Genomic DNA, 27,523 nt, shown 5'->3' on the forward strand with positions numbered 1-27,523 from the left:
TGTGGGCACTGTTGGTAACAAATGTGGAATGGAAGCAGGAGGCAGGGTCCCTTCCAGCCATCGAGTGTCAATTCCAGGGAAGGAGTCTGGTGAGCTAATACTAGGATACACCTAGGGATTCAGTTGCAGTTGCACCCTTACATGGTTCTCAGACCCAAAACTAAGCCTGCCTTTCCAGACCAACTGAAATGGCCTCAAGTGCCATGTGGCTTACTAAAGTCATCCTTTAGTTCTGAACTTACCTTTTAAAACTGAGGTGTACGTCCTAATAAGCCTAACACCAAACTGAGGAATCAATTTAGATAATCAGGGTTAAGCACAAAGGATTCTTAAAAGAACCGTACATTTTGCATAATTTCTATTAAGAAAATAAAACCCACAAGGACAAGAAGCATATTGCTGACCTTCATTTTTACTTAAATATAGTGATCTTTTAAGAGAATAAACAACAACAAAACTTTACACAGCAAATATTTTACATAAATGTAAACATGCACGTCTACTTCATAATTAAGCAAAATAAACTTTTAAGCACAAAATTTTAAAAACATTAAAGAATGAGACAACAAACCCAAGACAGAAATAACAGGAGCAACAAAAACACACATTTCATAAAGCTTCAATTGGTCTTGTCTTCCAACCTACTGGTTAAGGCCTGAGTTTCAGAAATCCTACCTTCCTTGCCAAATGGAAATGTCCAATTTGGCTGTACTTAATATATATCCACATACCATAGTATTACTCTTTCAAAATAATGTAATAAATACATCACACATACACACACCCACGCAATTCCTACTTAACCAGCCTCTTGAATAGGGAAGGATTTTGGAATTTCAAGTTTTCCCACTACTGAAGCATACATATAATACCACACATAGAAAGAATGATCCTGCTACAGAAATAAAATGGTTAATGAGTGGCATCATTACAAATATCTAGTTTCTCTGTATTAAGTTTTTCCAAATCATGTCTTTACTGTGGCTCCTCAGATAATTCGGACTTAAGTCTTTACACCTTACCTAATGACCCACAGTACGGTAGACATAGAACAAAGAGAAGGTAATTTTAACAATTCAGTTAGAAACTTCAAAATGATGAAAATCAGCATGGATACTTTTCAGCTTTCTCCAAATGCCTGGAATGTTTTCTCTATATCTACCCTTTCTACTGTACTTGTTGGTTCTCTCTGCCTCCTCCCCACCAGCTATAAGCATCTGTCTATGCCTGTGGACGTCCCAGAGGATGGAGATGAGAATGACGGTCCCTGCCTTTAAGGAGTTCACACTAAGCAGAGCTCGAGCAAGGAAGTCAGTATGGACCCAGCACTCCAGCTGGTTGAAAAGAACAGAGGAAAGGTCCATGAAAATGGCACCTGTAGGAGATGGCACCTCAGGAGTCAGGTTTGGGGAAGAGGAGGAGGAGAGACTGAGAAGGCACAGAGGCAGGAAGAACAAGACCAGTTTGCCTGGCATGAGGGTACTCGTGAGTAGTCTGTAAGGCCAATTTTTTTATTTCCAAAAACAAAAGATTCTTTACTGTGGTGGGTAAAGCTGGAGGGCAGGGGAGGGAATCACCGAGGGCTTTGTGCAGAGAACCAAACTGGAGCCAGGCTAGAGATTGACCATGCGTGTCGGGACGATGGGTGACAGGAGAGCCTGAAGCTCAGAAAGCTTGACTCGCCAACCCAGTGCCACATGCAAGCATTTCCTATAGAACAAACATCTTTACCTGACATGCCCAAATCATAGTTCTGTCTATGTATGTGAAGACTTCGGGGGGGAGGCTTAAATAGATATTTTTAGTTCAAGTTCCTGAAACCTGCCCCAGCTTGAGCAAGTCAAGAGCAGTGAAACATTCCTACATCCAGTAACAATTCATGTCTCCCAATCATGACCTTCGCCCTCCCTGAGCTGTCATTACTAAGGACATATAAAACAATTACCAATTCATTATAAATAAGTTCCTACATGCCATTAAACCCACTGACACCTCCTGATGGGCTGAGAACCCACCACAGGGTACAAGTGTGGACCTATTACCTACACTTGGTAGAATGGTATGAGCGTGCTGTTGGACAGTGACTGCTGGTCCACATCTCCAGCTCACTGGGATCACTATGCAGTTAAAACAGGGGACCCATAAGGCTCAACTCTAACCATGGTCACCACCTTGGATCATCTAATTCCCTTCTAGGTCAAGATTGCATCCCTCCCCTAGCTGGGGAAGGAGAGGCCATCTGAGTGGAGGGATCCCAGGAAGGAAAATCATATTTAATGTTACTGATAACCTGCTAAACCAAAGTAGATGGAAATTTCTCCGGACATATTCATTCAAATTACAGAAATGGGACACTGCAAACTAATTATGGGACAATTTATCGCACATTCACTCAATATGAAACGTTTACTAGTGACCAGTTTCCTCGACAACAGATTCACTTGGAAACTGCACACTGCAGAAGGCAACCTTGTGACTTTCTTCTACCTGTATATAAAAACTACAAATCAGTCTGGCAGTCAGGCACAAACAGTGGTACAAAAGCACGAACAGAGACACCTTATCAAAAGAATGTGCTCATTTCATATTGCAGAACTCCTATTTAGATTCTGGTTTCTGAAAACCTGCTGCTGGTTCATTTGTTTAGAAAGGTTTCCATGCCGAGACCGGTTTGGCTCAGTGGATGGAGCATCGGCCTGTGGACTGAGAGGTCCCAGGTTCGATTCCGGTCAAGGGCATGTAACCTTGGTTGCGCGCACATCCCCAGTGGGAGATGTGCAGGAGGCAGCTGATCGATGTTTCTCTCTCATCGATGTTTCTGGCTCTCTATCTCTCTTCCTTCCTCTCTGTAAAAAATCAATAAAATATATATATATATGAAAAAAAAAAAAAAGGAAGGTTTCCTCACTACACTTCTCTTCTACTCCTGCCTCCCCCACTACAGTCCCCTGAATGAGGAACACTTAATATGGATCTACTCAGAAGTAAAAGCCCCAAATTAACTGGGTCATGTGTCAGTACAGTGGCTGCTGGTTTAATCTGCTAACCAAGCCTCCTGCATTTAGGGACTGTCTGGATCTGAATTTGAGCTAGAAGTACACAACACTTGTCTTTTGGAATCCACTACAAATTCCTATGTACATCTGTAAGTCTCACATATGAGAACCTCTGGTTCTAACAAATGAGACTCAAGGGAGGGAACAGTGGGAAAAGCCTGGACTGGGGGCAGGAGGCTAAACCAGCTGAGTGCTTCCCTTTTCTTATTTGTAAATGAGGGGGTTGAGCTGCCAGGGCTCCAGGGTCCCGCCCAGCTGACACCTGAGGACTCCACCTTGAAGTCCGTTTCTTCACAGGCTTGCCAGGCTGTCACACAAAACTTCCTTACCACTTTGTTTCCACATTTCAAGTGGTTTTAACATACTTCTATGGGGCAGTCTGAGGTTTCCCCACTCTCCTATCCCTCAAAGACTGTTTCTCATTTCACTGGTGCAGACCACTTGGCCACACTGGTGGCTGCCAGGGTTTAAAACAGAATCACTGGCCTGGTGAAGATATGGCCTTTGAGTAACCTAGACCAGGGCACATTTGCCTGTTTTTCATTGCCAATGTTAACCAGATAGAAACATAATTGTTAGATCTTCTATCGATCTACTTAAACCTTGAAACATGAGATTGTTCAAATAATTACACAAGAAAGTCACCCATCACCATTAAGTTAAAGACTTGAATATCTGAGAGCTTTAGGGCCTCGAATTTCTACTACAGTCACTGATCCACAGCATTTTCTCTTGTCAATGGATTCCATGCAAAAGTAGCCGGTCTTGCAGTATATTTGTGCACCAAAAAGTTGATTTAGAAAGATCCAGCTCTAGTCATCACTGTCACTCCCAGATTCACTCAACTGCAAGTCATTTCCTATAAAAAGAAAACAGAATCAAACCAAAAGTACACAATTTAAAAATGACTTTCCCACATTTCTCTGGTTGATTGCCCTTGCTATCACACTCTAGCAAAACCAAGCCAATTTGATTTAGCTCAGTGACAAAACAGGTGCAGTCAACATTTTGAAAGAAATGTTATTTGTGGTATCTGCAAAACAATTCTGCTTACTGAGATAGAACAGGGGAGGAGTAGGCTAGACAGCTTTTAAATGTGTTAATAAATAGTAAGGAAATATTGTATTTCTAAATAACTGACTCACTGTCTAGAATTTTTCACATTAAGTTGCTTTATAAAAGCCAATACCAAATTAGGTTTCCCACTAAGGAAGCAAAACACTTTTTATACCTACAACATGCTAATCCAATTCCCCTCTGGTACACCTCTGTCCAGGATATTCATGTTACTTTAAATCTGAAACCTTAACTAATAAGTGTTGTAAAGCCTCACATTTTGTGTTTGGTGTGCAGAATTTAGATTTATATAAGCACTCAACATTTCCATCTGAGAATAAGAATAACAGCTGCCCATGCGAAACCGGTTTGGCTCAGTGGATAGAGTGTCGGCCTTCGGACTGAAGGGTCCCGGGTTCGATTCCGGCCAAGGGCATGTACCTGGGTTGCAGGCACATCCCCAGTGGGAGATGTGCAGGAGGCAGCTGATCGATGTTTCTCTCTCATCTATGTTTCTGACTCTCTATCTCTCTCCCTCTCTGTAAAAAAAAAAATCAATAAAATATATTAAAAAAAAGAATAACAGCTGCCCAGTTGATACTGATTGGATTACAACAAAAGTGAACTTCTATGTTTCTGGATTGCTAATCTCTAAGCCACCTCTCCTCCAAGTTTGTTCTGAGGACCCTGGGGTCCTTCTTTTTCTAACTACACACCTAATGTCAGATTTTTTTCACATACTTCAACCTACACCAACTAATGGCAACAGAGTGGATGCAGCCATCTTTCTACTAAGCCACGCATTAAAGAGATTAGCAAATTTTTTAAAAAATATATTTTGATTGATTTCAGAGAGGGAGAGATAGAAACATCAATGAGAGAATCATTGACCAGCTGCCTCCTGCACACCCCCTACTGGGGAACGAGCCCGCAACCCGGGCATGTGCCCTTGACCAGAATCGAACCCAGGACCCTTCAGTCCTCAGGCCGACACTCTACCCACTGAGCCAAACCGGCTAGGGCAGATTTGCAAAATAATATATTTTTTAATATATTTTATTGATTTTTACAGAGAGGAAGGGAGAGGGATAGAGAGTTAGAAACATCGATGAGAGAGAAACATTGATCAGCTGCCTCCTGCACACCTCCTATTGGGGATTTGCCCACAACCAAGGTACATGCCCTTGACCGGAATCGAACCTGGGACCTTTCAGTCCACAAACTGACGCTCTATCCACTGAGCCAAACCGGTTAGGGCAGATTTGCAAAATTTTAAAGCAGTTACCTTCTTACTAAATATTTTTTTATTTAGTGCTTCTTTTTTTACTATTTGGTAGTTTATTCCTTTCTGTTCAGAATTATCTTTGTCAGGATCCTTTCTTACACTTTAAATATCTCCAGGCTTATAGATTCTGACCTAAGAGAAATAGAAGCTGCATCTCTGGCCTGACAGGCCACCGTCCCGGCCAGAAAAGGGAAAGCACACTTACTGAGGGTGTTCATGAGCTGGGTGCTCCCCTGTGGCCGGCCGGTTCCATTGACAAGGGCCGGCCTGCTGTTGTAGGGCTGCTGGTGTGCAGGCTGGGGAGGAGAGGTAGGGCCGTTGTCCTCGCCTCCGCTGCTGGAGCTGTCGTCATCGCTTCCCGAGGAGCTCTCAGAGTCTGAGGAGCTGCTCCCACTGCTGCTGCTCATCTGCTCAATAATGTCCACTTCAGCCCTCAGCTCTGGAATAAAACGGCACAAGTGTCAACACAACAACCATTCTCAAGGCAGCACTTCTGTAAATAGTAAATCTGTAAAGCCAACAGCAATGAGGAATAACTTAAATGAACTCCTAAATGTACAAACAAAATGACCAAAACAAAAATACCTAACCTGTCTTCAGAGAGACAATAAAAACATTAAATTCACCCCAAATAACCAAAAAGCAAACTGCTTCAGGATGATGACTGTTCTATTTTGTCTTTATCTACTAAGAAAAAAATTGTGGATTATATAATTAAACACCAAATAAGAGCCTCCTGCACACCCCTTATGCTAAGGGATTGAAAAATATTTAACTAGTAACTGGAAGGTCTGAGTGCTTGTTTTGGATCTAACCAGCAGGGAGACCCAGTGGAAGCCAATGAATTTTCCAAGACCCCCGGGAAAAATGCAGGGCCAGACAGACAGCATCTGGGGTGCTTTCCAGTTTTTATGTCCCACGAATAAATGGAAGCTTGCAGGAGGAACCACGGTGACTGAAGACACATGGTGGAACATTCCTCCTCTGCCCTCTTTCTGTATCTGACTGGCAGTCCTGCCTGTCAGGTACTGCATTTTTTACAGATATAAAGCAGGGAAGGAAAAACATGTTTTACCCAACATGTCAATGTCACTGAATACATTAAGGATATAGAATAGATTTTCCTGCCCAAACATACCATGTGGCCTTAAACAGCTATGGTTTCTTTAAGAATAACTGGGAACAATTCCTGTTGAACTAAAGTGAAAACTCCCATAAATGACATTCCAATATTCATAAGGGGGGAAAAAAAATCAAGTGGCTTAACCACTTAGGCACCATGCAAAGACTGACTTTGTTTTGCTAAGAGAGCTCCTCTCTAAGGTGGAAAAGGCAAGCCTCCCAAGGACAACTCTCTCTTTCCCTGTTTACTACTGTTATCTATTTAATTTTGTTTCATAAAATACGCCACTTACCCTCATAACTTCCCAAGAGTCTGAACAACTAATGAGATCCATTGCACAGAAGAGAAAGAAAGGTAAGCAAGCTTCTTTCTCAGGTATGTAATGGAGAGAGCCTCACCAGACCTCTAATCTTTTTAGGCCACTGTCCATTTCCGCTGGTCCTCATGGTGCTTTCATATGTGTAAACTTGATGTTAGTAGAAAGTATTGGTCACGGTAACTTTAATGTCCCTCTAAGCTAGATACTATACTAACACTGGCACACCTGGCTTTCACCCCTAGCACCTTGGAATTTTCTTCTTCCAAAGCCTTGAAGGTGTGCCATAGGCCCTTCGCTTGTTTAAATCCTGGGCCTCTCAGCAGAATGCTGCGAAGATAGCCACAACTCAAGTCACTCTGCCTGGATGCCCCCTGTCAAACGAGGTAAGTGAGAAAGCCCCCACCCTCATCACTCTGGAATAGTGAACTCTGCAGAAACTGTCAATGGCAGAGAATGCCCACACGATCATGTCAATATTCAGCCTTGTGCTCTCCACAGCAACATCACCATACTACAAGTTGCTATCGTTCCTCCAAAAACTGCCCTCTACCTCTTTTGATGTCATCCAGCTGAGGTTCAGGTGAAGGGTTATCTTTCAAGGGCGAAGTTTTGGGTCCAACTGGAGGCTTTGTTGGAGCTCTGAATGGCATAGGTGGTGGGGGCGGAGGCGGCTGTGATGGCTGTGATGGCTGTGTTGGCTGTGGGGGACGAGTGGGCTGCTGTTCCATTCGGGCTTGGATTTTACTGCTCCCCTCAGCCCTGAAATGAGATACAGACATTAAACCAGAGGGAAAAAGCCAGTGGTTCTCAAATTGGTCCAGGTGGCTGACCACTAGAAGTCTCTACAGAATTCCATGATTTTTAGATTGCTGCAAAATGTTGCTGTTTATAATTTTATCACATGAACTAATCATTCAACAACCATCTATTGCAGTGATGGCGAACCTTTTGAGCTCGGCGTTTTGAAAAACCCTAACTTAACTCTAGTGCTGTGTCACATATAGAAATTTTTTGATATTTGCAACCATAGTAAAACAAAGACTTATATTTTTTATATTTATTTTATATATTTAAATGCCATTTAACAAAGAAAAATCAACCAAAACAATGAGTTCGCTTGTCACCTCTGACACGCGTGTCATAGGTTCGCCATCACTGATCTATTGTATTCTAGTACTGCATTATGCACCAGAGATACAGAGATGAATACAATAGACCCACTGCCCTCAGGAGTTCACGTTTTATAGCAAGAAGCAGATAAAACAGAAATGAGACTACAGTGTGATTGTAAGAACCCATTTCTTAAAATATATTTTTTATTGATTTCAGAGAGGAAGAGGGGGAGAGAAATAGAAACATCAATGATGAGAGAGAATCACTGATTGGCTGCATCGTGCATGCCCCCTCCTGGGGATGGAGTCTACAACCTGGGCATGTGCCCTTGACCGGAATCAAACCCAGGACCCTTCAGTCTACAGGCCGATGCTCTATCCACTGAGCCAAACTGGCTAGGGCAAGAACCCATCTATATATATAATACCCTAATATGCAAATAGACTGAACAGCGGAACAACTGAACTGGTCGCTATGACGTGCGCTGGGCATGCGCGAAACATGGCAGGTGTTGGCAGCAGGTGGCAGTGTGTGGAACATGGCGGGTGTCAGCGGTGATGGGATGGTGGAGCAGGTGAGTGGGGGTGCCAGACCAAGGTGGGGCAGCAGTTGCTGTCATCAGGGTGAGCCTCTGGTGGTTACTGAAAATTCTTTGCTCCAGTGAGCCAGGGTCCCGCCCAGCGCTCGCACCTGCTGCCTGTGCCGGCCCGGCTTGCATCTGCTGCCGGCGCCAGAGCCGCCACTTGGCACTGATCCCGATTGCTCCGCGCCGTCAGTGGGTGCGAATGGCAGCTGCCAGCCCCAATCACCCTTGAGGGCTTCTCCACCTCCCCCTGCTCCTGAGGGGCAATCAGGGCAGCAGCTGCCGCTCGCACCTGCTGACCCCGCCAGCCCCGCTTGCACCCGCTGCTGGCACCGGCCCCAATCACTCCGTGCCATTAGTGGGTGTGAGCGGGGCATGCGCCATCAGTGCTTGGGAGTGGTGGCAGTGGGAGCGGGACTGCCAGCAGACGGGGGGCTGGGGGCCGCAGTGGGAGGGGCCAGGCGGGGGCATGGAGGATGGGCCGAGACCTGCCCCTGCACCCACCACAGCCTTGAGGCCCACAGATCCTTTCAAGGTGCACGTATTCGTGCACTGGCTCCCTAGTTTTAATAGAAAACACAACTGTTTGACTTGTAAACACTATAAAGTAATAATCATAAGTGTATGAGTTACTAAATTAAACTAGCTCTTGAAATCTTTGCAAATTTTTCCAGTATCTATGTACTGCTTACTTATTTTGTCACATACCAGCTCTAGCTGGCAGATAAGCTAAGTATTCCACCCCAAACTGAGAAAATTCTGTCCATTAACAATTTCTTTTGTAAATGGACTAGCCTAGTACTTTTCAAACTTCAGTGTGCGCACAACCATCTAGGGTTCTCATTGAAACGTTGATTCTTACTTATCAGGTCGTGAAATTCTGCACTTTCAGCAAGTATCCAAGTGACAAATGCTGCTAGTCCCCAGATGACACTGAGCAGTAAGAGAAATGCTCACAACCACACTGGAGGAGTCACAGCGACACCTGGTTCATGGAGGCAATGAGTACAAATACACTGAGCAGCTCTGCAGCAGTGGCACCAGTCTCAGGTGAGTCACTTGCACTTATCCTTGGTCCCTTCGTCTGTGTGTACGTGGTTTTTAGGATAATAACAACACCTTTCTAAGAATTACTGACAGATGAGAAAAGATACTGCCATAAAGCAACTAGCACAGTTCCTGGCATGTAGTAACCCCTTAACATTAAGAAAATGAATGTTTTCACACTAATAAAGAATATCTATTATTCAATTATCCTTTCATAATTATAAGTATATAAATTGAAGCTTTATCCCTTAAATGGTACTGTTTCAAAAATCATGAGATTAATAAAATCAATTTACTTATAAAGAACACCTCTTTAACCAATGGCTTTCACTTTTCAGGTTTTAAAAGCATTATTTCTTTCTACTACATTTGAGGAAAAGATATTTTATGGATTTGTCTGAGAAGACAAAGGTGGAGTTATTGAGATTATTGATAGGATACTGAATACCCAGATACTCACAATCTTATAAATAACCAAATAGATAATAAAAATGCAAACTCACATCACTCTGTATCTGGTTATTCACATACCTTGTTTTCTTGACCTGAATGCTGCTACTGAGTTTTTCCAGCACATATTCACCAGTGTCATGATTAATAATAAGCACACAGTCTTTCTGATAAGGCCGTTTGTTCCCCTTGAACACAGTCATTGGTGGTGTGGATCCCTATATGGCACAAAATGTATATGATCAAAACTAAACACACCAGTTATGAATAGAAAAAATAAATTTACAGGTGACTCTACCTCATCAAATCTTTTATCAGAGACTCAAAAAGAACTCCTGGTTTCCCAGGTAAAAATGAAAGAAAATAATATAGCAAGAACCTGTGACTGTACAACTGGTTCTAAGTAATCAAGAAAGGTAATATAAATTTTTAAAATTACTGTATGTACATTGTTCTAGGGATTCGGGAAATGTTACAAATAATAGTAAAGTGTGAAATGAGAGAAAAAAAAAATAACCATTACTTGTATTACACTGAGAAGAGCTAGTGAGAGATCTCTAATATTGCCTCATAATTGGAGAGTTCATGGCTTCCCGGTCATGCCAAGTAACCTAGAGCATCTCAAAGGACAGCCCATTATTCTGGTTAGCTCAGGGTAAGTACATCAGGCCACTCATCTGCCTAGGCCCTTTGATGACTACCCCATTGCTCTGAGGTCAAGTAATTAAATCTTTAAACCATCTAGCCCTTCAGCCTCACCAGCACCACTCACCCATGGGCTATGCTGACTCCAGAGCAGAAGGCAGCTGGCATTCCCTGAGATCCTCAGTCTTTTTTATTCTATGACTTTAACAAGGCTTCTGCCTGAAACTCCTGCCTCTCCCTCTTTTTCAATTACTCAACCTTCAGATCTACTCAAAGGTATTTCTTAGACAAACCTTCCCTGATTTTCTAAAATAAACATATGTTTTCTTATATTTAAATTCCATGCCATACACTCCACAGGCCAAAAAATGTGCTTGTTTTATTCAAGACTGTATTCTCAGTGTCTAGTAATGGACCAGCACACAGTAGGTGCTCAATTAATGTTTGCCAAATTCAGAACTTCATCCTTTGTACAGAATCAAAAACTATTTGGCTCCTCACTCATACAGTAGGAAGGGACCTTAGGAACCATTTATCTACCCCCTTCATTTTACACTTGGAAAAGTATGCTCAAGAGGGAGATGATGTAACCTGCCAAAGGCAACAAGTAATGAAACAGCAGTTTGAACTGGCGCAGGTAGTTTTTCAAAAACAAACTTTCCCAGGTCTCCTTGTCCAGAGTCTTTTCCTTCTGTCACTGGTGAGCAAGAACTAATTTGTTCCAGGGCAGGGCTGTGACATGCAATGACACATGTTCACAAAGAGTATTTTGTCTAATCCTTCAGACTTTGTGAACAGAATGCTGCCTTGGGCAAGGCTTCATAAAAGCCTGTCTCTTTCTGCAAGGGTTCTCCACTCAGCCTTTAACTGAGTTCCTCGTCACTCAATTAGCCGAATGCTCTGAACCTCTGGTTCTTGCCTGAAATTATCAGCCTACATTTCACCCCAGATATATTACATGAAAGATGTAAGTCCTGCTTCTGCCCACCTTGACAGCTCCACACTCCTAAACTGTTGTTGCTGTACATTAACACGGAACCTACAGCTTTTCTCTGTGGAGCTGCTTTGGGAAAAGCTATGCATGACTAAAAGAGGGGCTAGATATCCAGGTAGGGTCTTTGTCTACTCTGCAGTAAATGGGAGCCTAGGTTAAATGGCAAAAAATCATTTTTAATCAAGCGCCTGGGATGGATACATTCTACTCAAACCCATATCCCAAATTTCTTTTTTCCTTATGCTGACATTTTAAACAGTAGGGAATTCAAATTGTAATAACATAAAATAGGAGAATTCATTTAAAGCAACAACAACAACGGCATAAACTTACAGGGATATGTGGCAGTGTAATTGTGACTTCATCTCCTTTGCCAACCTGAAGCTCTCCTTCACAGGAGGTGTCTATAGATGCTGGCTTAAAATCATCTAAAGGGAAAGGGGGAAAAAAGCACTTATCCATCAGGTTACTTATACTAAGGGTTTTCTAGGCATTCTCATTTAAGAATTATTCAGATAAATGGGAAATACAAATAATTTAGAATATTAAAAAAACTATTTCTTAGAAAAACTTCTAATGTACAAAAGCAAAGAGAATAGTGCAATAAACCTCTGTGTACCATCATTATTCAGCCTCAGTAATTACCAACTCAGGACAATCTTGTTTCATCTATTCCTCTACACACTTTTCCTCCCACCCCGACTGGATTATTTTGAAGAGAAGAAAAAAAAAAGCTAGAATTTATGTACCATTTTATTAAGCAGAGATATTCCCTTCTCCCCAGAGACAGATGAAAATGAACGCTTATTATCATTATAAAGCGCTTTGTTAAGTTGTTGTGAAGATCAAAAGCAACAACATATTAATAAGATTCTGTGATTGTAAAACCCTATGTGAAATAGGGTTTTATAAGCTGCATCATCTAAGCTGATTTCATTTTGCATAGGAACTGTCAAAATTATGATTTGCCACACTCAAGTTCCATAGCTTTAACATAGAGACTCCTGCAGACGTTCAGAGTAGACGGCTGAACTTGATCTCTAAAGGCTAATCCTGCCCGTACTTCTGAATTGCAGCTGCAGGACAACATGAAGCCATCTCACTCCATGTTAACACACGCCCTCCTCAAACTGCAGGCCAGGTGCATATGAGAAGTGTCTCGTTTAAATTTCACATTGCCCTTCACTCTAATAAAACAACGTAGCAAACTGCTCAAGAGATGCTGGTCTTATCACATCCCCAATATCCTCCCTCAGAGGGCTGCTCTGCTGTCAGTGGTTAGCATAGTAATGGCCTGCAAGTGACCACACAAAGATAGACCTTCATTAACTGACACACCCTTTTCCTATGTGTTGAGTCACATCTATTAGCTCCCTAGACAAAAACAAGTCTTAACCAGCATTAGCATCACCGAGACAGGAAACCAGGAGCTTGTGAATCACAGAGGGATGATGCTCAGTCAGCCAACTACTTAAAAGCCAAATCTTTACCCAGGACATGGGAAGGAGTGGGCGTGCCCTCCCTCAACAGAGTCTGTAATCTGGTAGAAAAGGATGGTCCAGCATAATGACTATTTGGACATTTTCTAGGCCTGCTGTCTTGTGCTTCCAAGCATAGATCAAGTTTTAACTTATTCCAGGCGCACACATTCTAATTTCATTCTGCACCTACAAGGGACTTGATCCTGAGTTAAAGTCAGGAAAGTATAAGTGACCTCAAAAGACATCAATGTCAAGGGAGGTGCGGAGAGCCGGGGGAGGAAGACACTGACAGGGCGCAGAGAGAATGCGCATTATTTGGCTGCAAGAGGGAATGAAGCGCAGTGTCTCAGGGCAAAGACGGACGAGGGGAGAGCCGGGGAAAACGGGGGAAAGAGAATGAAACAGGAGGGAGTGGGAGGCTCCTGGGCAAACAGAAGAGTCCTTTAAACGCGGAGAACTCGGGTGGGTAATCAGAAAGGGGGTGGATTAGAGGAAGAACTGGAGTCTGATGTGGGGCCACAGCCTTTCGGCAGTGAAGAGGGGAAGGTCTGGCATAAAGGAAGGGCTGGCTGGAGCGATGACAAGAGAAAGAGGTCAGTGCGCTTCGGAGGAAGCGTTTGGGGCCACGAGACAAGAAGTGGGGAGTGACGAAGGGTTTGGTTTGGGAAGGCTTAGCTGGTGAGGGACGGGAGGGAGAAGGGAGAAAATCGAGGTCCCGGGGGTCCCGGGGGTTCCGGGGTAAGAGAGGAGGGAGCTGACGTAGGCAGGGGATTCCCCGGACTTTGGAGGCCAAGGTTGGCGAGAGGCGGCCGAAAGGAGCCGTGGGAGCGCCGACTTACAGCGAATGGTGTGGAAGGAGGCTCGCGGTCGCTTTTCGAAGCTCTCCCCGAGCCGCAGGCAGTGTTCCTCCCGATCCAGCAGCGGGTTCGCGGTCCCGTTCATGGCCCCGCACGGGGCTCGCGCCCGGACCGGTTCTCTGCCGGCGCGGCCACCGTACGAGCTTCCGGCGCCGGCGTCCTGGAGAGCGGTGCTCCCGAGACACCGCTCCGCAGCGCACCGCGATTCCAACCGGCGCCCACCCGGGGCCGGAAGCAAGTCTCCTCCGCGTCGGGTTGGGGGAAACCTCTGCGGAAGCAAGGCCAAGGGACTTCCGGCGTCGGGGAGGTACTTCCGGGTTCGTGGCGGAAGTAGCGAAGGCGGTGCCATGGCAATAGAATTCCGCCGGGATTCTGCGGTCCTCGACGCCGGTTTGTCCAGGCTCAGGGTTTTTTCGCGGCGGCTCCCAAACTCTGTTTCCGAGGCCTGGGCCTGGCTGAGGGCTGAGTGCGCCCGGCCCTGCCCCTCCAGGTGAAGCTAGAAACTGATGACGGTGAGCCCAGAGCGCCGCGGGCTAGATCCACGCGGGTCTGACAGCCAGTGTGACCGGCTCTCCGCAGGCCCTAGCGGCCGGGTCCGCCTAGTTGATCTCGAGTCTCATGAGACAGATGGGTTCTCGGAATCCTATGCCGCGACTCACTCGTTCTCTCCCTCCCCTTCGTGCCGTGTTGGCGGTGCGAGGGCCTCAGTCCCTGGTTGTGAGAGATCTTGTGAGTGCGACGAGAGACTCAGGCCCCCCGGGCGTAGCTCTGTCTTCCCCGAAAACACCGAGTGTCCGATCCTTGGGAAACGATGATCCCACTTCTGTACGGCAATTGACCACCCGCATCCAATCGGGGAGCTGGTGCGGTCGTTGTTAAGTCACTCCTTAAGTCACCCCAAAAATTAATGAGTATTTTCTCTCCAGTGTTTCTCAGCCAGTTCTTGGGAGTGTCCTTTTTCTGAACGAAACCGATTTATTTTAATAGAGGAGTTATTCTGGTTTGAGTTAGCGTTCCGCGCCTGCGAGCCCTGCTCCCCTAAATGTGTTGGGGTCCAGCCCCATCAGGTCCAGGGGTTCCCAAAGGTGTGGACGGAGTTGGTGAAGAAGGAATGACTCGGAGACAGCCTTCAGTTGATCAGCATAGCCAGGTTCTCTCTTTGTTCTCCTGTTACATCTGTATTTATACCATTTGATCCTATAAGCATGCCTCTATAATCACATCATGATATGTTTGGGGTCCTCCCTTGACCTTCTACAGTTCCTTGTTTCATGTCCATAGTTTCTTATCTGACCTTTGCCAAAAATCCCATCTCTGTCTAGTTCTGTTGAGTTTAATCTTATCCATTCTATTCCTAAGTAAAGATTATGTAGTTTAAGCGTGATTGTTCGTAGTTAAGGTGATTAACTACCCGCCTGGCACTTAGTTAAGGGGTTTTACTGATTTTTTTCCCTTCCTTAGTCCTGTTAATCCCTAACTCCAGGGAAAAATCCCCACCTGGGGAAACAACCTTTCTCGGGGAGGTGGCCTTGTATAGAACACATAGTGCCAAGAAGGGGAGCAAACATTAAGAACAGTATACCAGGTCCCTTGAAACATATGCTGTGCAGATGTTTCTTCCCTGCAACAACCGTGTCAAGCAACAAGATGGACCGGCCTCTGGCATAAATGTAAGCCCTCTGATGGTGGGAACTTTGTCTTAGCTTCTATGTGACCTCTCTATGGCAGGCAGGGTTTCATGTGGAGTCAGCACTGGTAAATGTGTGGTGAACTGGACAGTTTGGTGAAAGGTCTGTGCTAGAACCACAGACTCCACCTCTTAAAGAACTGTCCTGGAACCCCTAACCAGAATCTCATTCTTTTTCCTGCAAAATAGGAATGTCCCCTGAGCCTTGAACCTGAGGAACCACATCTGAGAACACCCTGCCTATGTCTGCAGAGTCAGCTTGGATTCCTCACGTTATTCAGGGATGGAGAGTCTTCGGCAGGATTAACTGTGTTACCACCAGCTGATGAGATGGCATCTTTGCAAAGGAAGGGGCTGCCAGCAAGGATCCTCAGCTCCGAAGAGGAGGAGAAACTGAAAAGGGACCAAACTTTAGTGTCTGATTTTAAACAACAAAAACTGGAAAAAGAGGCTCAGAAGAACTGGGATCTTTTTTACAAAAGAAATAGTACTAATTTCTTCAAAGACAGACACTGGACCACCAGAGAGTTTGAGGAGCTCAGATCATGTAGGGAGGTAATGCTACACCTTATTTGAGCTGTTGTTTCTTTATTTAAAATTTTTTAAAAATTGATTTTAGAGAGAGGAAGGGAGAGAGAGAAACGGCCATCCGTTGCTTCCTGAATGTGCCCTGACTGGGAATCTAACCCCACTACCTGGGTATGTGCCCTGACTGGGAATTGAACCAGCCATCTTTCCATGGACGGGATGATGTTCCAACCAAGCCACACCAGCCAGGACAGAGGGGCTGCATTGAGCATCTGCCCCCTGTTGGTTAGTACGCATCACTTAGAACATTTTTAAATGTTCTTCATTTAAAAGGTGAAGAAAAGAGTGCTTTGTTGCATTTGTATGGAAGTGAGGTACATAATTTATGAAGCCTGTCAGAATACTTTATACCTTAGAAAGAAGTAGACTGGTTTCAAGTAGTTTTAGCAGCTCCTGGGTTGTATAATACATAGGAGAGAGCTTTAGTGGGCATTTTTGTTTCTTTAAAGCTAACCTGAAAGTTGTAAATGTTAAATTCATACTGAAGAACTTCAGTGACAGATTCATAATGATGATGCTCACTTGACCATGCCCTTTTCTAGAACTTCACATCTGTGATTTAAGCCTTGGAATAGCACCGTGAAGCAGGCATTAGTGTTAACCCCACTTACTGATGACATTAGGGACAAAGCCGTTCAACTGATTTGTCCAACGATAGAAAACAGACGTGAGGGGAGAAGTCTGGATTGAGCTGTTGATGCTGTGTTTTCTCCACACCGAACTGCCCAATGTGGGACGACAAATTGAGATGTCAGTATTAGCTTTGGGTTATCAGTTATTTATTGCCTCTGAGGGCAGAGACCTTGTCTTACATGTTCTGGACCTTTTAGTTTGGTTTATTTCTTCATTATGCAAACGTAGTGTACTCTAACTTTGGGTTCTCTTTCCTCAGTTTGAAGATCAAAAATTGACTATACTTGAAGCTGGCTGTGGAGTTGGGAACTGTCTATTCCCACTTTTAGAAGATCTGAATATCTTTGCTTATGCCTGTGATTTTTCTCCAAGAGCAGTTGAATATGTCCAGGTTGGTGCACCATCCATGTATTCTCTTATGTTTCTGGTTTTTTAAATTTGTTTAACCTGCCCTTTATACCCATTTGCCCAATTTCTGTTCTCTCCCTGAAGTTAAACAGCTATGATAATAAAAAATGTAGTTTTCCATTCACATACATATATAATACTTATAGAAAGATAGCTTTATTCAGAAAAGTAGAAAGAAATACCATAACGACACCCATATACTTATACCAAATTTTTTAAAAATATCTTTTTATTGATTTTAGTGAAAGAGAAAGGGAGAGGAATAGAGAGAAACATTGATGAGAGAGAAACATTGATTGGCTGCCTCCTACTGGGGATGAAGCCCACAACCTGGCCCTGTGCCCTGACCAAGAATCGAACTGGGGACCTTTGGTTCATAGGTCGACGCTCAACCACTGAGCAACATGAGCCAGACTGCTTATGCCAAGTTTAATGATTGCCAGCGTTTTGTTGAATTTGTTTTATAGACTTTTTTGTGCGTGAACTGTTTTAAATTACAAATATTTCACTGTTTAACATGTTTGCATACATCTTCAATAAGGATTTTCTCTATATGACCACAAAACACATATATAATAAAAATAACTCTAATCCCCTAATGTCATTAATACCCAATCCAGATTCAGATTTCCCCAGATAGTCCCAGGTGTTTTTTATAGCTATATTTCATCAAGGACTACATCTTATATTTCATTATGTACCTTAAGTCTCCTTAGCCTAAAATATTCCTGCCCTTCCCATTGACCCTTTTCCATACTAACATTGAGCTTTTGGAAAATGAGCCATTTTCTGTAATGAGGTCCCACATTCCAAAATGTTTCTTTCTATCATTGTTTAACTTATTCCTCTTTCCCAGTCTCTATTTGTTCCCATTCTCAAACCCCACATTATGTTAGTACTACACTTCTCCTTCATTATTCTTCATTTTTAAAAGTTGACTTGGCTATTCCTAAAGATTTTCACTTCCAGATTAATCAAATTTACCTTGTCAAGTTTCTAGAAACTTACTAGGATTCAGTAGAGATTGCACTGGATTTGTAAGTGGAATGATAGGTAGAGTTGGCGTCTTTTCAAAATTGAATCTTCCCATTCAGTAACTTTCTATGTCTTTCTCTTTATTCAGGCCCTTATTTACATTAAAGCAAAGTTTTATATTTTTCTTTATAATGTGCTTATAAAAGCGTTAAACCCACCAACCAAAGTGCACCAGGAACACACTTATAATAAAAGAACTTAGGTTTATTTAGCTTGCTGCATCAAGGTTTAATATACCCAGGAGAACTGTGGGAGCTGGAAAGACTTCTTGTAAGTTTAGTTTTGTAGTTGATGATTCATTCAAAGGAGGATTAAGGAAGCAGAGACCAGTTTTGGATTATTATCCCTCTGGAAGTATTTGGAATATGTGATAGGCTGTATTCTCTCCTCAATTAAAATGATTTGTTAAAAGGAAATCTTGCCCCTCATATTGCATATTCCATTCTTTAATGTGCAAATGGTTCATTACTCTTTTTACCTATAACAGAATGATCAGTGATCTCTGTGCAGTAGTATACAAGTGGAAACAGGATCTCCTTTTGAGGCTGTATTTTTCTATATGTATCAACATGGATATGACATTAAAATTCTTTTGTGTTTTTCCTCTCTTTAGCAAAATCCTTTATATGACACAGAAAGATGCAAGGTATTCCAGTGCGATCTAACTAAAGATGACCTTATGGAACATGTGCCCCCCGAGTCTGTGGATGTTGTCCTGTTGATATTTGTGCTCTCTGCTGTTCACCCTGATAAGATGCACCTTGTCTTACAAAACATTTATAAGGTTAGTGATTTGGAGTCTGCACTTGAGGAATTGGACATCCCAGTCTTCTTACTTACCTTCTCTCTGAGGCTCATGTACCGTCTAGATTGAAGAGCCCCCATTCTCATTAGGTAGGCTGTGTATGGAAAGGGATTCTACATGAAAAAACATGCACCCTAAACTTCGATTTGTCTGGTGGCCATCACTGCTCTTCAGCGCTTGGCCAGCCTTGGAGCAAGGATGATTTTTACCTGGGACCTAGGGAGTCCTGCTATAAAGTGAGAGGAAGTGTGGTTCATTGATCAGGAGCACACAGTCAGGAGTCACAGTGTCTAGAGTCAAAATATGGCTTCCCTATTTAGGTAAGTTCCTTTATTTCTCTGAGCCTCAATTTTATTACCTGTAGAAATGTTGAGATAATACTTCCTAGATATTGGGATTGGGTGAGAATATATGAAATATGCATAAAGTGCTTAGCGTGATGTCTAGAACATATTAAGTGTTCTTTAAAAGTCGGCCATTGTTGTTGTTACTGCCATCATTGCTATTCATATGGGGAGAACCCAAAGTCCTATGGCCACCAGGAGGCCTCAGTACTCAGGAAGTAAAGCTTCACGTGTAAGTCATACGACTGAAGGTAAACCATCTCATCTCCCTTCCCTAGGCCTCAGTTTCCTTGTCTGTAAAACAGAGTGTCTCACAGAGTTATCATGAGGTGCAGGTGAGATTATGTGTGAGGGTACTTTGTAAACAAGGCTCTCTAATCTATACAATCAATTGGTAATGATGTTGATTAATTTAAAAAATCAACAAAATTAAGAAATTCTAAAAATGGCAAATTCTTACTTTAACCCTTTGCGGTCCAATTTTATTTTTGGAATTCAAACAGTCTGGTCCAAATTAATTGATGGGAGTGAATGTTGAACCGGTTTGCGGTGTCTCAGCCTTGATGTTAGACCTGCTCCTAGCGCCTGGTCGTGGACCGAAAAGGGTTAAACATGTTATTGTAACTTAAAATATATTGATATTCATTTGTCACTCTTTAGATGTAGAGCCAAGGCCTTTTCTTTGAGTTTGGGACCATTTATTGTCTTTCTTACATGAGCCACACATAAAATAGAGTTTGGTTTCTTTAAAAATGGATCAAGAACTTAAAAGCAATTGGAAAGGAATCTGGAACAGAGTCTCTTACATTCTTACCCAGACTTTCACAGTTGACTCTCACACACCCAATCAAATAGCCATTTGTTCAGTACTTCTTTATCAAATCTTCCCAAAGTATTCAATGTACTTTTCATAGAAAATAAAAATGCTTTCTATTCACATTTATATTACAGTAGAGCCCCAGTGCACGGATTCATGCACCGGTGAGGTCCTTCAACCTGGCCTGTGGGGATCGGGCTGAAACTGGCTCTCTGACATCCCCCGAGGGGTCCCAGATTGCAAGAGGGCAGTTCTCGGGTGACACACCTCGAAATCAGGCTCCCTCCTCTCTGGTTTCAGGTGCGTCACTGGAGAACTGCAGCTGCTAAGTCACTGTAGTTCGGCAGCTCCTGCGTTGAGTGTTTGCCCCCTGGTGGTTAGTAAGTGTCATAGCTACTGGTCAGAGCATCTGCCCTCTATGGTCATTGCACATCATAGCTACCGGTTGGACGGTTAGAAGGCTGCTTAGGCTTTTATATATATAGATTGTTTATATACTCATACCTATATATATAAAGGCGTAATATGCAAATCGACCAGACAGCTATGATGCGTACTAACCACCAGGGGGCAGATGCTCAATGCAGGAGCTGCCCCCAGCTTGCAGGCCTGGATTGCCCTATGGGGAACAGGGAGCCAGAGGTGGGCGGCGGTGAACGAACGAGGGCGGTGCCGGGGCCCCGATCGCCCCACCAGTTGCCCTACACACAGAGGGCAAGAGGCGAGGCCAGCTGCCGGCAGCCAGGGAAGATGGCCCTGATTGCAGGCCAGGCCTAGGGACCCTACCTGTGCATGAATATTGTGCGCCGGGCCTCTAGTATAATTATAAATCTAAGTACAATCAGCACAAACAAGTTTGGGAACAAACACAAGTGACCAGTGGTAATTCTGCAGCCAGCTCACCTGGGGACACTAAAGTACAAGTGTGCATGATCTAAAGCCTGTAAGCCTCACCTATTCAGTGAGTCCTGGGCTTCAGTCGATCTGCTCTACAAAGGGAGAGGAGAGCATTCAGCAAGTTGAAAGGTAGATGCCAGATATGACAGCATTTGTGTATTCAGAGCTAGTTATACATTAAAGTTTTACCCTGATTTTAGTTGTTTTAAAAGAGTAGTGAGATAGAAATTTTAAGACACTTGAGACCTGTTAGGGAATAATTATTTGCACTTAAAACAATAATTAAAAAAAAAATTCAGATATTGCCACCTTGGTTTTAGCCCTCTGAGGTTTTGTAAGGTGGTTTTGTTTTTTTTTCTCCTTAACTCTTCCTTTCCCCGTTCCTGGTATCTGAGCAGATGGGAACCCAGCACATACCAATAAATGGGCATGGAACTTAAGCTAGGTAAACAGGGAGGAGAGGACATTAGGGAAGAGATAGTGGGACTACCTGATTTGAAGGTCCAGATGAGGGTGAAGGATTATTTAAGATGGGGAACTAGAGAGAACTAAGATGGTGGGGATGATCAGCGAATGACCTGGATGACTTTGAGAATATGGGGAGGTTATACACTTTAGTGCTGACAAAACTTTAGGACATTATCATGGGAGTGAATGGGTTAAGCAGGGTGGAGGACACGATCTTTGAAAGAAGCTCAAATCGTTAAGAAGCCAGCATATTTGGAAGGATAATGCACATGTGTATTGAATTGACCAGAATTAAGAATGGAATAGTATTGAGAATAAGAAAGTAAACCCAAAGATCTATTTGCCATGAAATGAAGGGATATGACCATGGAACGAATAGACATTGGTATCAGTAAGGGATATGGGTCATACAATCTGATGACAAGAGATTCAGAGCTGGGGGTTTCAGAGAGGAGGAAGGAGAATGCACAGAAAATAGCAATGAGGAGCAAGGGAGGAAACCAGCTAGGTCTCCCAGCCCAGGGATACAGGGTAGTGGGAGAAAACACAGCCATGACTTGAGAGGTTGCAGGGAAAAGTGTCATCGGGACTGAGGTTTCTGTGAGCACAAGAATGAAGAGAACATTCAGAAGAGGTTGCGGATACTGGTGATTTCACTGATGAAGGCTTCAGGTGTTAGGTAGCAGTTAGGGCAGAATATGGAATATCAGGAACTTTATGGGGCTGAGGGTGCCCACTACCAATACTTCTCATCATTATGCAGAGGCCCTAGTCAGCACAAAAAGACAAGACAAGATTTGAGGATGAGAAAGAAACAAAACTTACTACTTTCTGATAATATAATCATCTAATTAAGAATATATTAAAATAAAATTAAAAATATATATATTAAAAGAATTACAAAAGCTATTGTAAGGTAGATATAATTACTCCAGGATGTTAACACCGGAGAAATTTTAAAAACCACATAATTTTAAACTGAAAGAAAACCTTTAAGTTGAATTACCTCATTTTTGGAATATAATGGTGAGTTAAAAGTAGACCAAATTTGTCATTGGAAGATTTGGATTTTGTTCTACCTGTGCCACCAACTTGCCTTGAAAACTCAGGCAAATCATTTTACTCTGAGCCTAAGTTACTGTAAAGTGGGTATAATAGACCTAACCTGCTCACTTCTCAGAGTTATTGGGGGAGTAGAAGAACCTAACATTGGGAAATGCCTGGTTTAACTATACAGTGCCATGACTAAAGGAGGCATGAGTATCATAATTATTATTTTACAGAAGAGAAAACATACACAGAGGCATGAAATTACTTGCTCAAGGTCATTCAACTAGTTAATGGAAGAACTACAATATGAATCAAGATTTTCAAATTCCTGAGTGAGTGCTTTTTCCATGGTCCTATATAGCATTCCTTTCTTCTGAAATGGAGAGTAAGTCTTTCTCATATGAGCTATTTTTTTCAGAATTTTTCCCTCTCAATTATTCACATTTTAAAACTTAGCATTTTTGACCAAGGTAAGAATGTTTTTATCCAAGAGCCTCTATACTGACAATAGTTAAAATGCATGCTAGTATTGATAAGAAATTACTAAATGAGAGAATCTGCTAGCACACTTGAAAGTATTATGGACAATACTTCATATTCTATTCAGAAAGAAGAAATACATCAAACTATATCAAATATCTATTATAATAGGTAGTATATGTCATGTCTTAATTACCTTGTTGATGTCATGGGTCAGAGTAGGAGTTAATAAAATCAGTGCCCCCTTTGAAGTCCACTCTAATTTGGTAATATTAACGCAGTTTGAAAGCATTTTCACATAAAAGTGTTACAGTGTGTACCACTTTCTCTTCATCCTGAAAGCGTATGGTTACTTGCTTTGTAAGATAGGAGCAGTTATACCCACTCCCTGCTGATCTTACCTTCCAATTTTTGAGACATCCACCCTGTGATGCCTATCTCTGAAAGGCTTTAGTGAGGGTTCCCACTTGGGCCTGACATTGAACCCCTTCCCTACACTCCTGCACTTGCCTGATCCACTCCTCACATTGAGAAGTGCAGCACAGCGTGGGAAGAATACTCCTCCCCTCGTAGCCCCTCTTTTCTTGTCAGTAGTGTCAATGGCATTGGAATGACCCCCCACACCCCTACACACACACACACACACACACACACACACACACACACACATCCAAGGGCTGACATGCCTTTTGACCCAAGTGTGAGTCCTGACTCCCCCACTTAGTAGCTGATGTGTGATCGTAGGCAAATCACTTACCTCTTCTGATGTCAGTTTCCTCATCTCAGGTGAGGATAATAATCACCCTCCTTCCTTCCTCTCAGAATTGGGTGAAGATCCAATGAGACAATGTCGGGTAAGCTGTACAGGGCTGGGCATATTTCAGGTGTTAGCATGGTGGGGAAGCGTCCATAGTTGTAGCACAGTGAAACCAGAGCTGAGACTCAGAATGAGGAAAGCCAGCCAGAATCAGTAAAAGCCAAAATGACATATTTTTTTTAAAAGAGATAGTTTGACTACAGGGTCATGTGCTAGGACAGTGGTCGGCAAACTGCGGCTTGCGAGCCACATGCGGCTCTTTGGCCCCTTGAGTGTGGCTCTTCCACAAAATACCACGTGTGGGCGCGCACATACAGTGCGATTGAAACTTCGTGGCCCATGCGCAGAAGTCGGTATTTGTGGAAGAGCCACACTCAAGGGGCCAAAGAGCCGCATGTGGCTCATGAGCTGCAGTTTGCTGACCACTGTGCTAGGAAATGGCTAATAAAACGTTGGAAGAACATGCCTTCATGAGGATACGACTATTTCGTTTAATATCTTTAACATTTTAATCGTGTGACACTGGACCTTCCAGAATGCTTTTGTAAGTGCTCAGGAAGTGTCCCTCAGTGGGCATACTGCCAGGCCTGGCTGCACCTTAGATTAGCAGGCCCTTTCCCTCCATACTATGGGGATTTCAGTCTCACCCCTTTCCTAATTATCATAAATGTAAGTTAATTTAGTCTCTAAATTAATCAGGTTTTATTTTAGCTTGAATCCATCTCTATAAAGCTTTATTTGACTGGGTTCCCCAAAATTATATCCTGCCTGCTTTTGCTTTGTAGGTATTGAAACCAGGCAAAAGTGTCCTGTTTCGTGACTATGGACTATATGATCACGCCATGCTTAGGTTTAAAGCTGGAAGCAAACTTGGAGAAAACTTTTATGTTAGACAAGATGGAACCAGATCATATTTTTTTACTGATGGTAAGATTACTGGACTCTATCTTTATTTGTGTTTACTTGATTGCGTTATCACTGTGTTACTGGTTGGGATGGGGATGGCTGTACTTAGCACACATGCCAAGCTCTCTGACCCGTGCCCCTTACCTAGAACCCAGGATGACATAGACAGCCCGTGGCTGCGGTGAGCTCACAAGCCTCCTCTGGTGATGGTGTTTAGCTGACCTGGGTTAACGGACAGGCTGGCATGTCATGTGGATACCCTACCAGAACTGTGCTGGAAAGTGGGGGCCAACTCAGGGTCTTCTTCACTTTGTTCAGTCAAAAATAAAGGAAATAGGACAGTATATTGCCTTGTGATTGCTCTCCCAGGTCACAAAAAAAACATTTTTCTATAAAAGTGAATGGATCTGTATTTAAATGCACAATTTTGCTATAGAGGGCTCCTTAAAAAGTCATATTTAAATTAAAAACATCAAAACACTAAGTATTATTTTAGTCTTTTGGACATTTTGAACATGAGTTTTAAACCTATTTTAATAATGGACCATAAGATAAATTACCTTCTTAAGCTCTGTATTTTTTTTACAAACATTTGTATTTCTTGAAATAAAATATTCTTTTGGATTCCAAACAAAAAATGAATGATTACCATTCAAACTGCAGAATCATAGAAAATGTCAGTTGAAAATTAAAAATTTGTTGTAATGTTATTTGTTTCATTTAACATGTAGTGACATGTTTTTGGGTTAAATTTCCTTTCTGTGGGGTATATCACCACCAGGTAATTTCTTTCCCCCACACTGGTCACAGATTTTCCTCCTTCATATTAGGATCGGTGAGGTGCTTGATCTAAACAAATTGAACACATGCACACTTTGTATTAATACAGCCAGTTTGGAATTTTGCTGCTTTTTCCTCAGACTTTTGCATTTGGGGACTCATAATAGGGCAAGGTGGGCATAGTCCAGGTTGTCCTTAAACTTTTTTCCCTGATCACATTTTTATTGGGGGGGTTTCTATTTGGGTGTAAGATGAAGAGAAGTAGGAATGTGTTACTTCCCAAAACAAAACCTTACATTTTCATGTTGAAGTTTTCATTATATTTTTAAAAACCTGTCTCAGCCCTACAGCCCTTAGGGAGTCCTTACCCCACCGCAAAGCACAGGTAGTGACACCGGCACCGAGCATTGTTGATCTGCTGTCTTACAGAGTTCCTGGCTCAGCTCTTTACGGACTCGGGTTATGAAGAAGTGGTGAATGAGTATGTGTTTCGTGAGACGGTGAACAAAAAAGAAGGTCTGTGTGTGCCAAGAGTTTTCCTTCAGAGCAAATTCCGAAAGTCTCCAAAGAGCCCAACTCCTGTGACCTTGGGCCCGGGGCACAGGTCCTGACCTTTCTTTCACAAGGTTGACTTTTTTGCCTCCCCTTGAAAAGGAATGTTTAATGTCATTCTTTTTATTTTCTATATTTTTATATCTTAACTTCTTCAATGAGTATATATAACTTTTGTATTAAAAAGTAGCGTGTAAAAAAAAACACACAAAAAAAGAGCGTGTGTGTGTGTGTGTGTGTGTGTGTGTGTTTATTATAGAAATGCAAAAGCAAATAAAATTGCAAGGCCTAAAAAGTAAAGGAAGTCTTATGGTGTAATTGAGCCATGTTGTCCGACTGTAAAACCCCTGTAGGAAAGCTTAAGGGCCCTCTTGCACTGAGATCTTTATTATTCTTATTTTACTCACGTGAGTCTGACATGCACAGCATGTCCGACAACCTAATAGAACAAATTGGGCCAAACAGAGCAAAATAACACATCCATGTGTATTTTTAGCCTGAAGGTTTGTTCTTCTCTTTTTCTAGTGTCTCATATTTGCTCATTTTTCTCCGCTTCAGTTCACTCATGTGTCTCTTCAAGACCAGTGTTCCACAAATGCTACTTTGCTGTGTCTCAAGAACCCACTGTGGCTCCCGGCCTAATTTTTAAAAATTTAATTTATTGATTTGAGAGAGAGAGAGAGACATCGATTTGATGTTCCACTTAATTATGCATTCATTGGTTGATTCTTGTATGTGCCCTGACCAGGAATCAAACTCACAACCTTGGGGTATCAGGACAACACTCTGACCAACTGGAGCTATCTGGCCAGGTCTTAAGACCTCTATAATTGGGCCAGTCTTTGCCACACTACCCCAAGGGAGAGAAGGGAAGGCCACCACTTTGGCCCTCCTCCTCCCCTCATCTGCCCAACGCAGTTTCTCCAGAAATATGGTGGATGATCTGTCCCACCTCCCTGTGGGAAATGAGGACATAGTGGTTAGGAAGTAAATGACTGACATGGCCCGAATCACATAGCTAGTATTTGGTAGAATAGCGGAAAATCCTGAAATTGGTCTGCTGACCTGTTCCCAAACATTCTCATATAATGACTTTTACTGTATGAAAAATAACCCAAGTTCTTTTGGCCTGCTAACTAAAGGTGATCCTATAAGCCCTTGTGTTTCACTTTTTGAAAGAAGCTGTTTATGAGAGCATTTGTCTTGGACATATTGACTGGACTATACATGCAGCAATCCAGGGCCTT

At 42.8% G+C, this 27,523-nt stretch overlaps 2 protein-coding genes across 5 annotated transcripts; one reads left to right on the forward strand and one right to left on the reverse strand.

Moving 5' to 3' along the window:
• Positions 1–400: 400 nt before the first annotated feature.
• Positions 401–14,360, reverse strand: EAF1 (ELL associated factor 1). Its single transcript, XM_070433373.1, has 6 exons — positions 13,992–14,360; positions 12,005–12,099; positions 10,114–10,250; positions 7,390–7,598; positions 5,603–5,836; positions 401–3,915 (listed from the first exon to the last, which is right to left on the reverse strand). Exons 1-6 carry the CDS (start codon positions 14,356–14,358, stop codon positions 3,869–3,871), a joined length of 1,089 nt encoding a protein of 362 aa, XP_070289474.1. The 5' UTR covers positions 14,359–14,360; the 3' UTR covers positions 401–3,868.
• Positions 14,354–26,576, forward strand: METTL6 (methyltransferase 6, tRNA N3-cytidine). Of its 4 annotated transcripts, none has more exons than XM_070433371.1 (6): positions 14,354–14,521; positions 15,886–16,251; positions 17,177–17,308; positions 18,974–19,144; positions 24,824–24,965; positions 26,154–26,576. In XM_070433371.1, the coding sequence occupies exons 1-6, from the start codon at positions 14,516–14,518 to the stop codon at positions 26,333–26,335; spliced, it is 999 nt and encodes a 332-aa protein (XP_070289472.1). In that variant the 5' UTR covers positions 14,354–14,515; the 3' UTR covers positions 26,336–26,576. The 4 variants fall into 4 exon arrangements, with proteins under 4 accessions (XP_070289472.1, XP_070289473.1, XP_070289470.1 ...); XM_070433372.1 differs by lacking the exons at positions 14,354–14,521; positions 26,154–26,576 and adding exons at positions 14,679–15,159; positions 22,975–23,073 and having other exon boundaries at positions 24,824–24,913; XM_070433369.1 differs by lacking the exon at positions 14,354–14,521 and adding an exon at positions 14,684–15,159.
• Positions 26,577–27,523: the final 947 nt, after the last annotated feature.

The sequence above is a fragment of the Myotis yumanensis genome, unplaced genomic scaffold (genome assembly GCF_028538775.1).
Source record: "Myotis yumanensis isolate MYYU_CA2020_CCGP unplaced genomic scaffold, mMyoYum1.0.hap1 SCAF_14, whole genome shotgun sequence".
NCBI lineage: Eukaryota > Metazoa > Chordata > Mammalia > Chiroptera > Vespertilionidae > Myotis > Myotis yumanensis.

What these genes read in the sequence shown, in the direction of transcription:
- EAF1 (XM_070433373.1), bottom strand. Translation starts at nt 14,358, where the DNA reads ATGGCACCGCCTTCGCTACTTCCGCCACGAACCCGGAAGTACCTCCCC. An exon ending in GCTGGATGACATCAAAAGAG is followed by an intron (nt 5,837 to 7,389) that starts GTAGAGGGCAGT and finishes GTTTTATTCCAG; the next exon opens with AGCTGAGGGCTGAAGTGGAC. An exon ending in CCAGCTCATGAACACCCTCA is followed by an intron (nt 3,916 to 5,602) that starts GTAAGTGTGCTT and finishes TTCTTTTTATAG; the next exon opens with GAAATGACTTGCAGTTGAGT.
- METTL6 (XM_070433369.1), top strand. Translation starts at nt 15,052, where the DNA reads ATGTGTTGGGGTCCAGCCCCATCAGGTCCAGGGGTTCCCAAAGGTGTG. An exon ending in AGCTCAGATCATGTAGGGAG is followed by an intron (nt 16,252 to 17,176) that starts GTAATGCTACAC and finishes CTCTTTCCTCAG; the next exon opens with TTTGAAGATCAAAAATTGAC. An exon ending in TCTTACAAAACATTTATAAG is followed by an intron (nt 19,145 to 24,823) that starts GTTAGTGATTTG and finishes TTTGCTTTGTAG; the next exon opens with GTATTGAAACCAGGCAAAAG.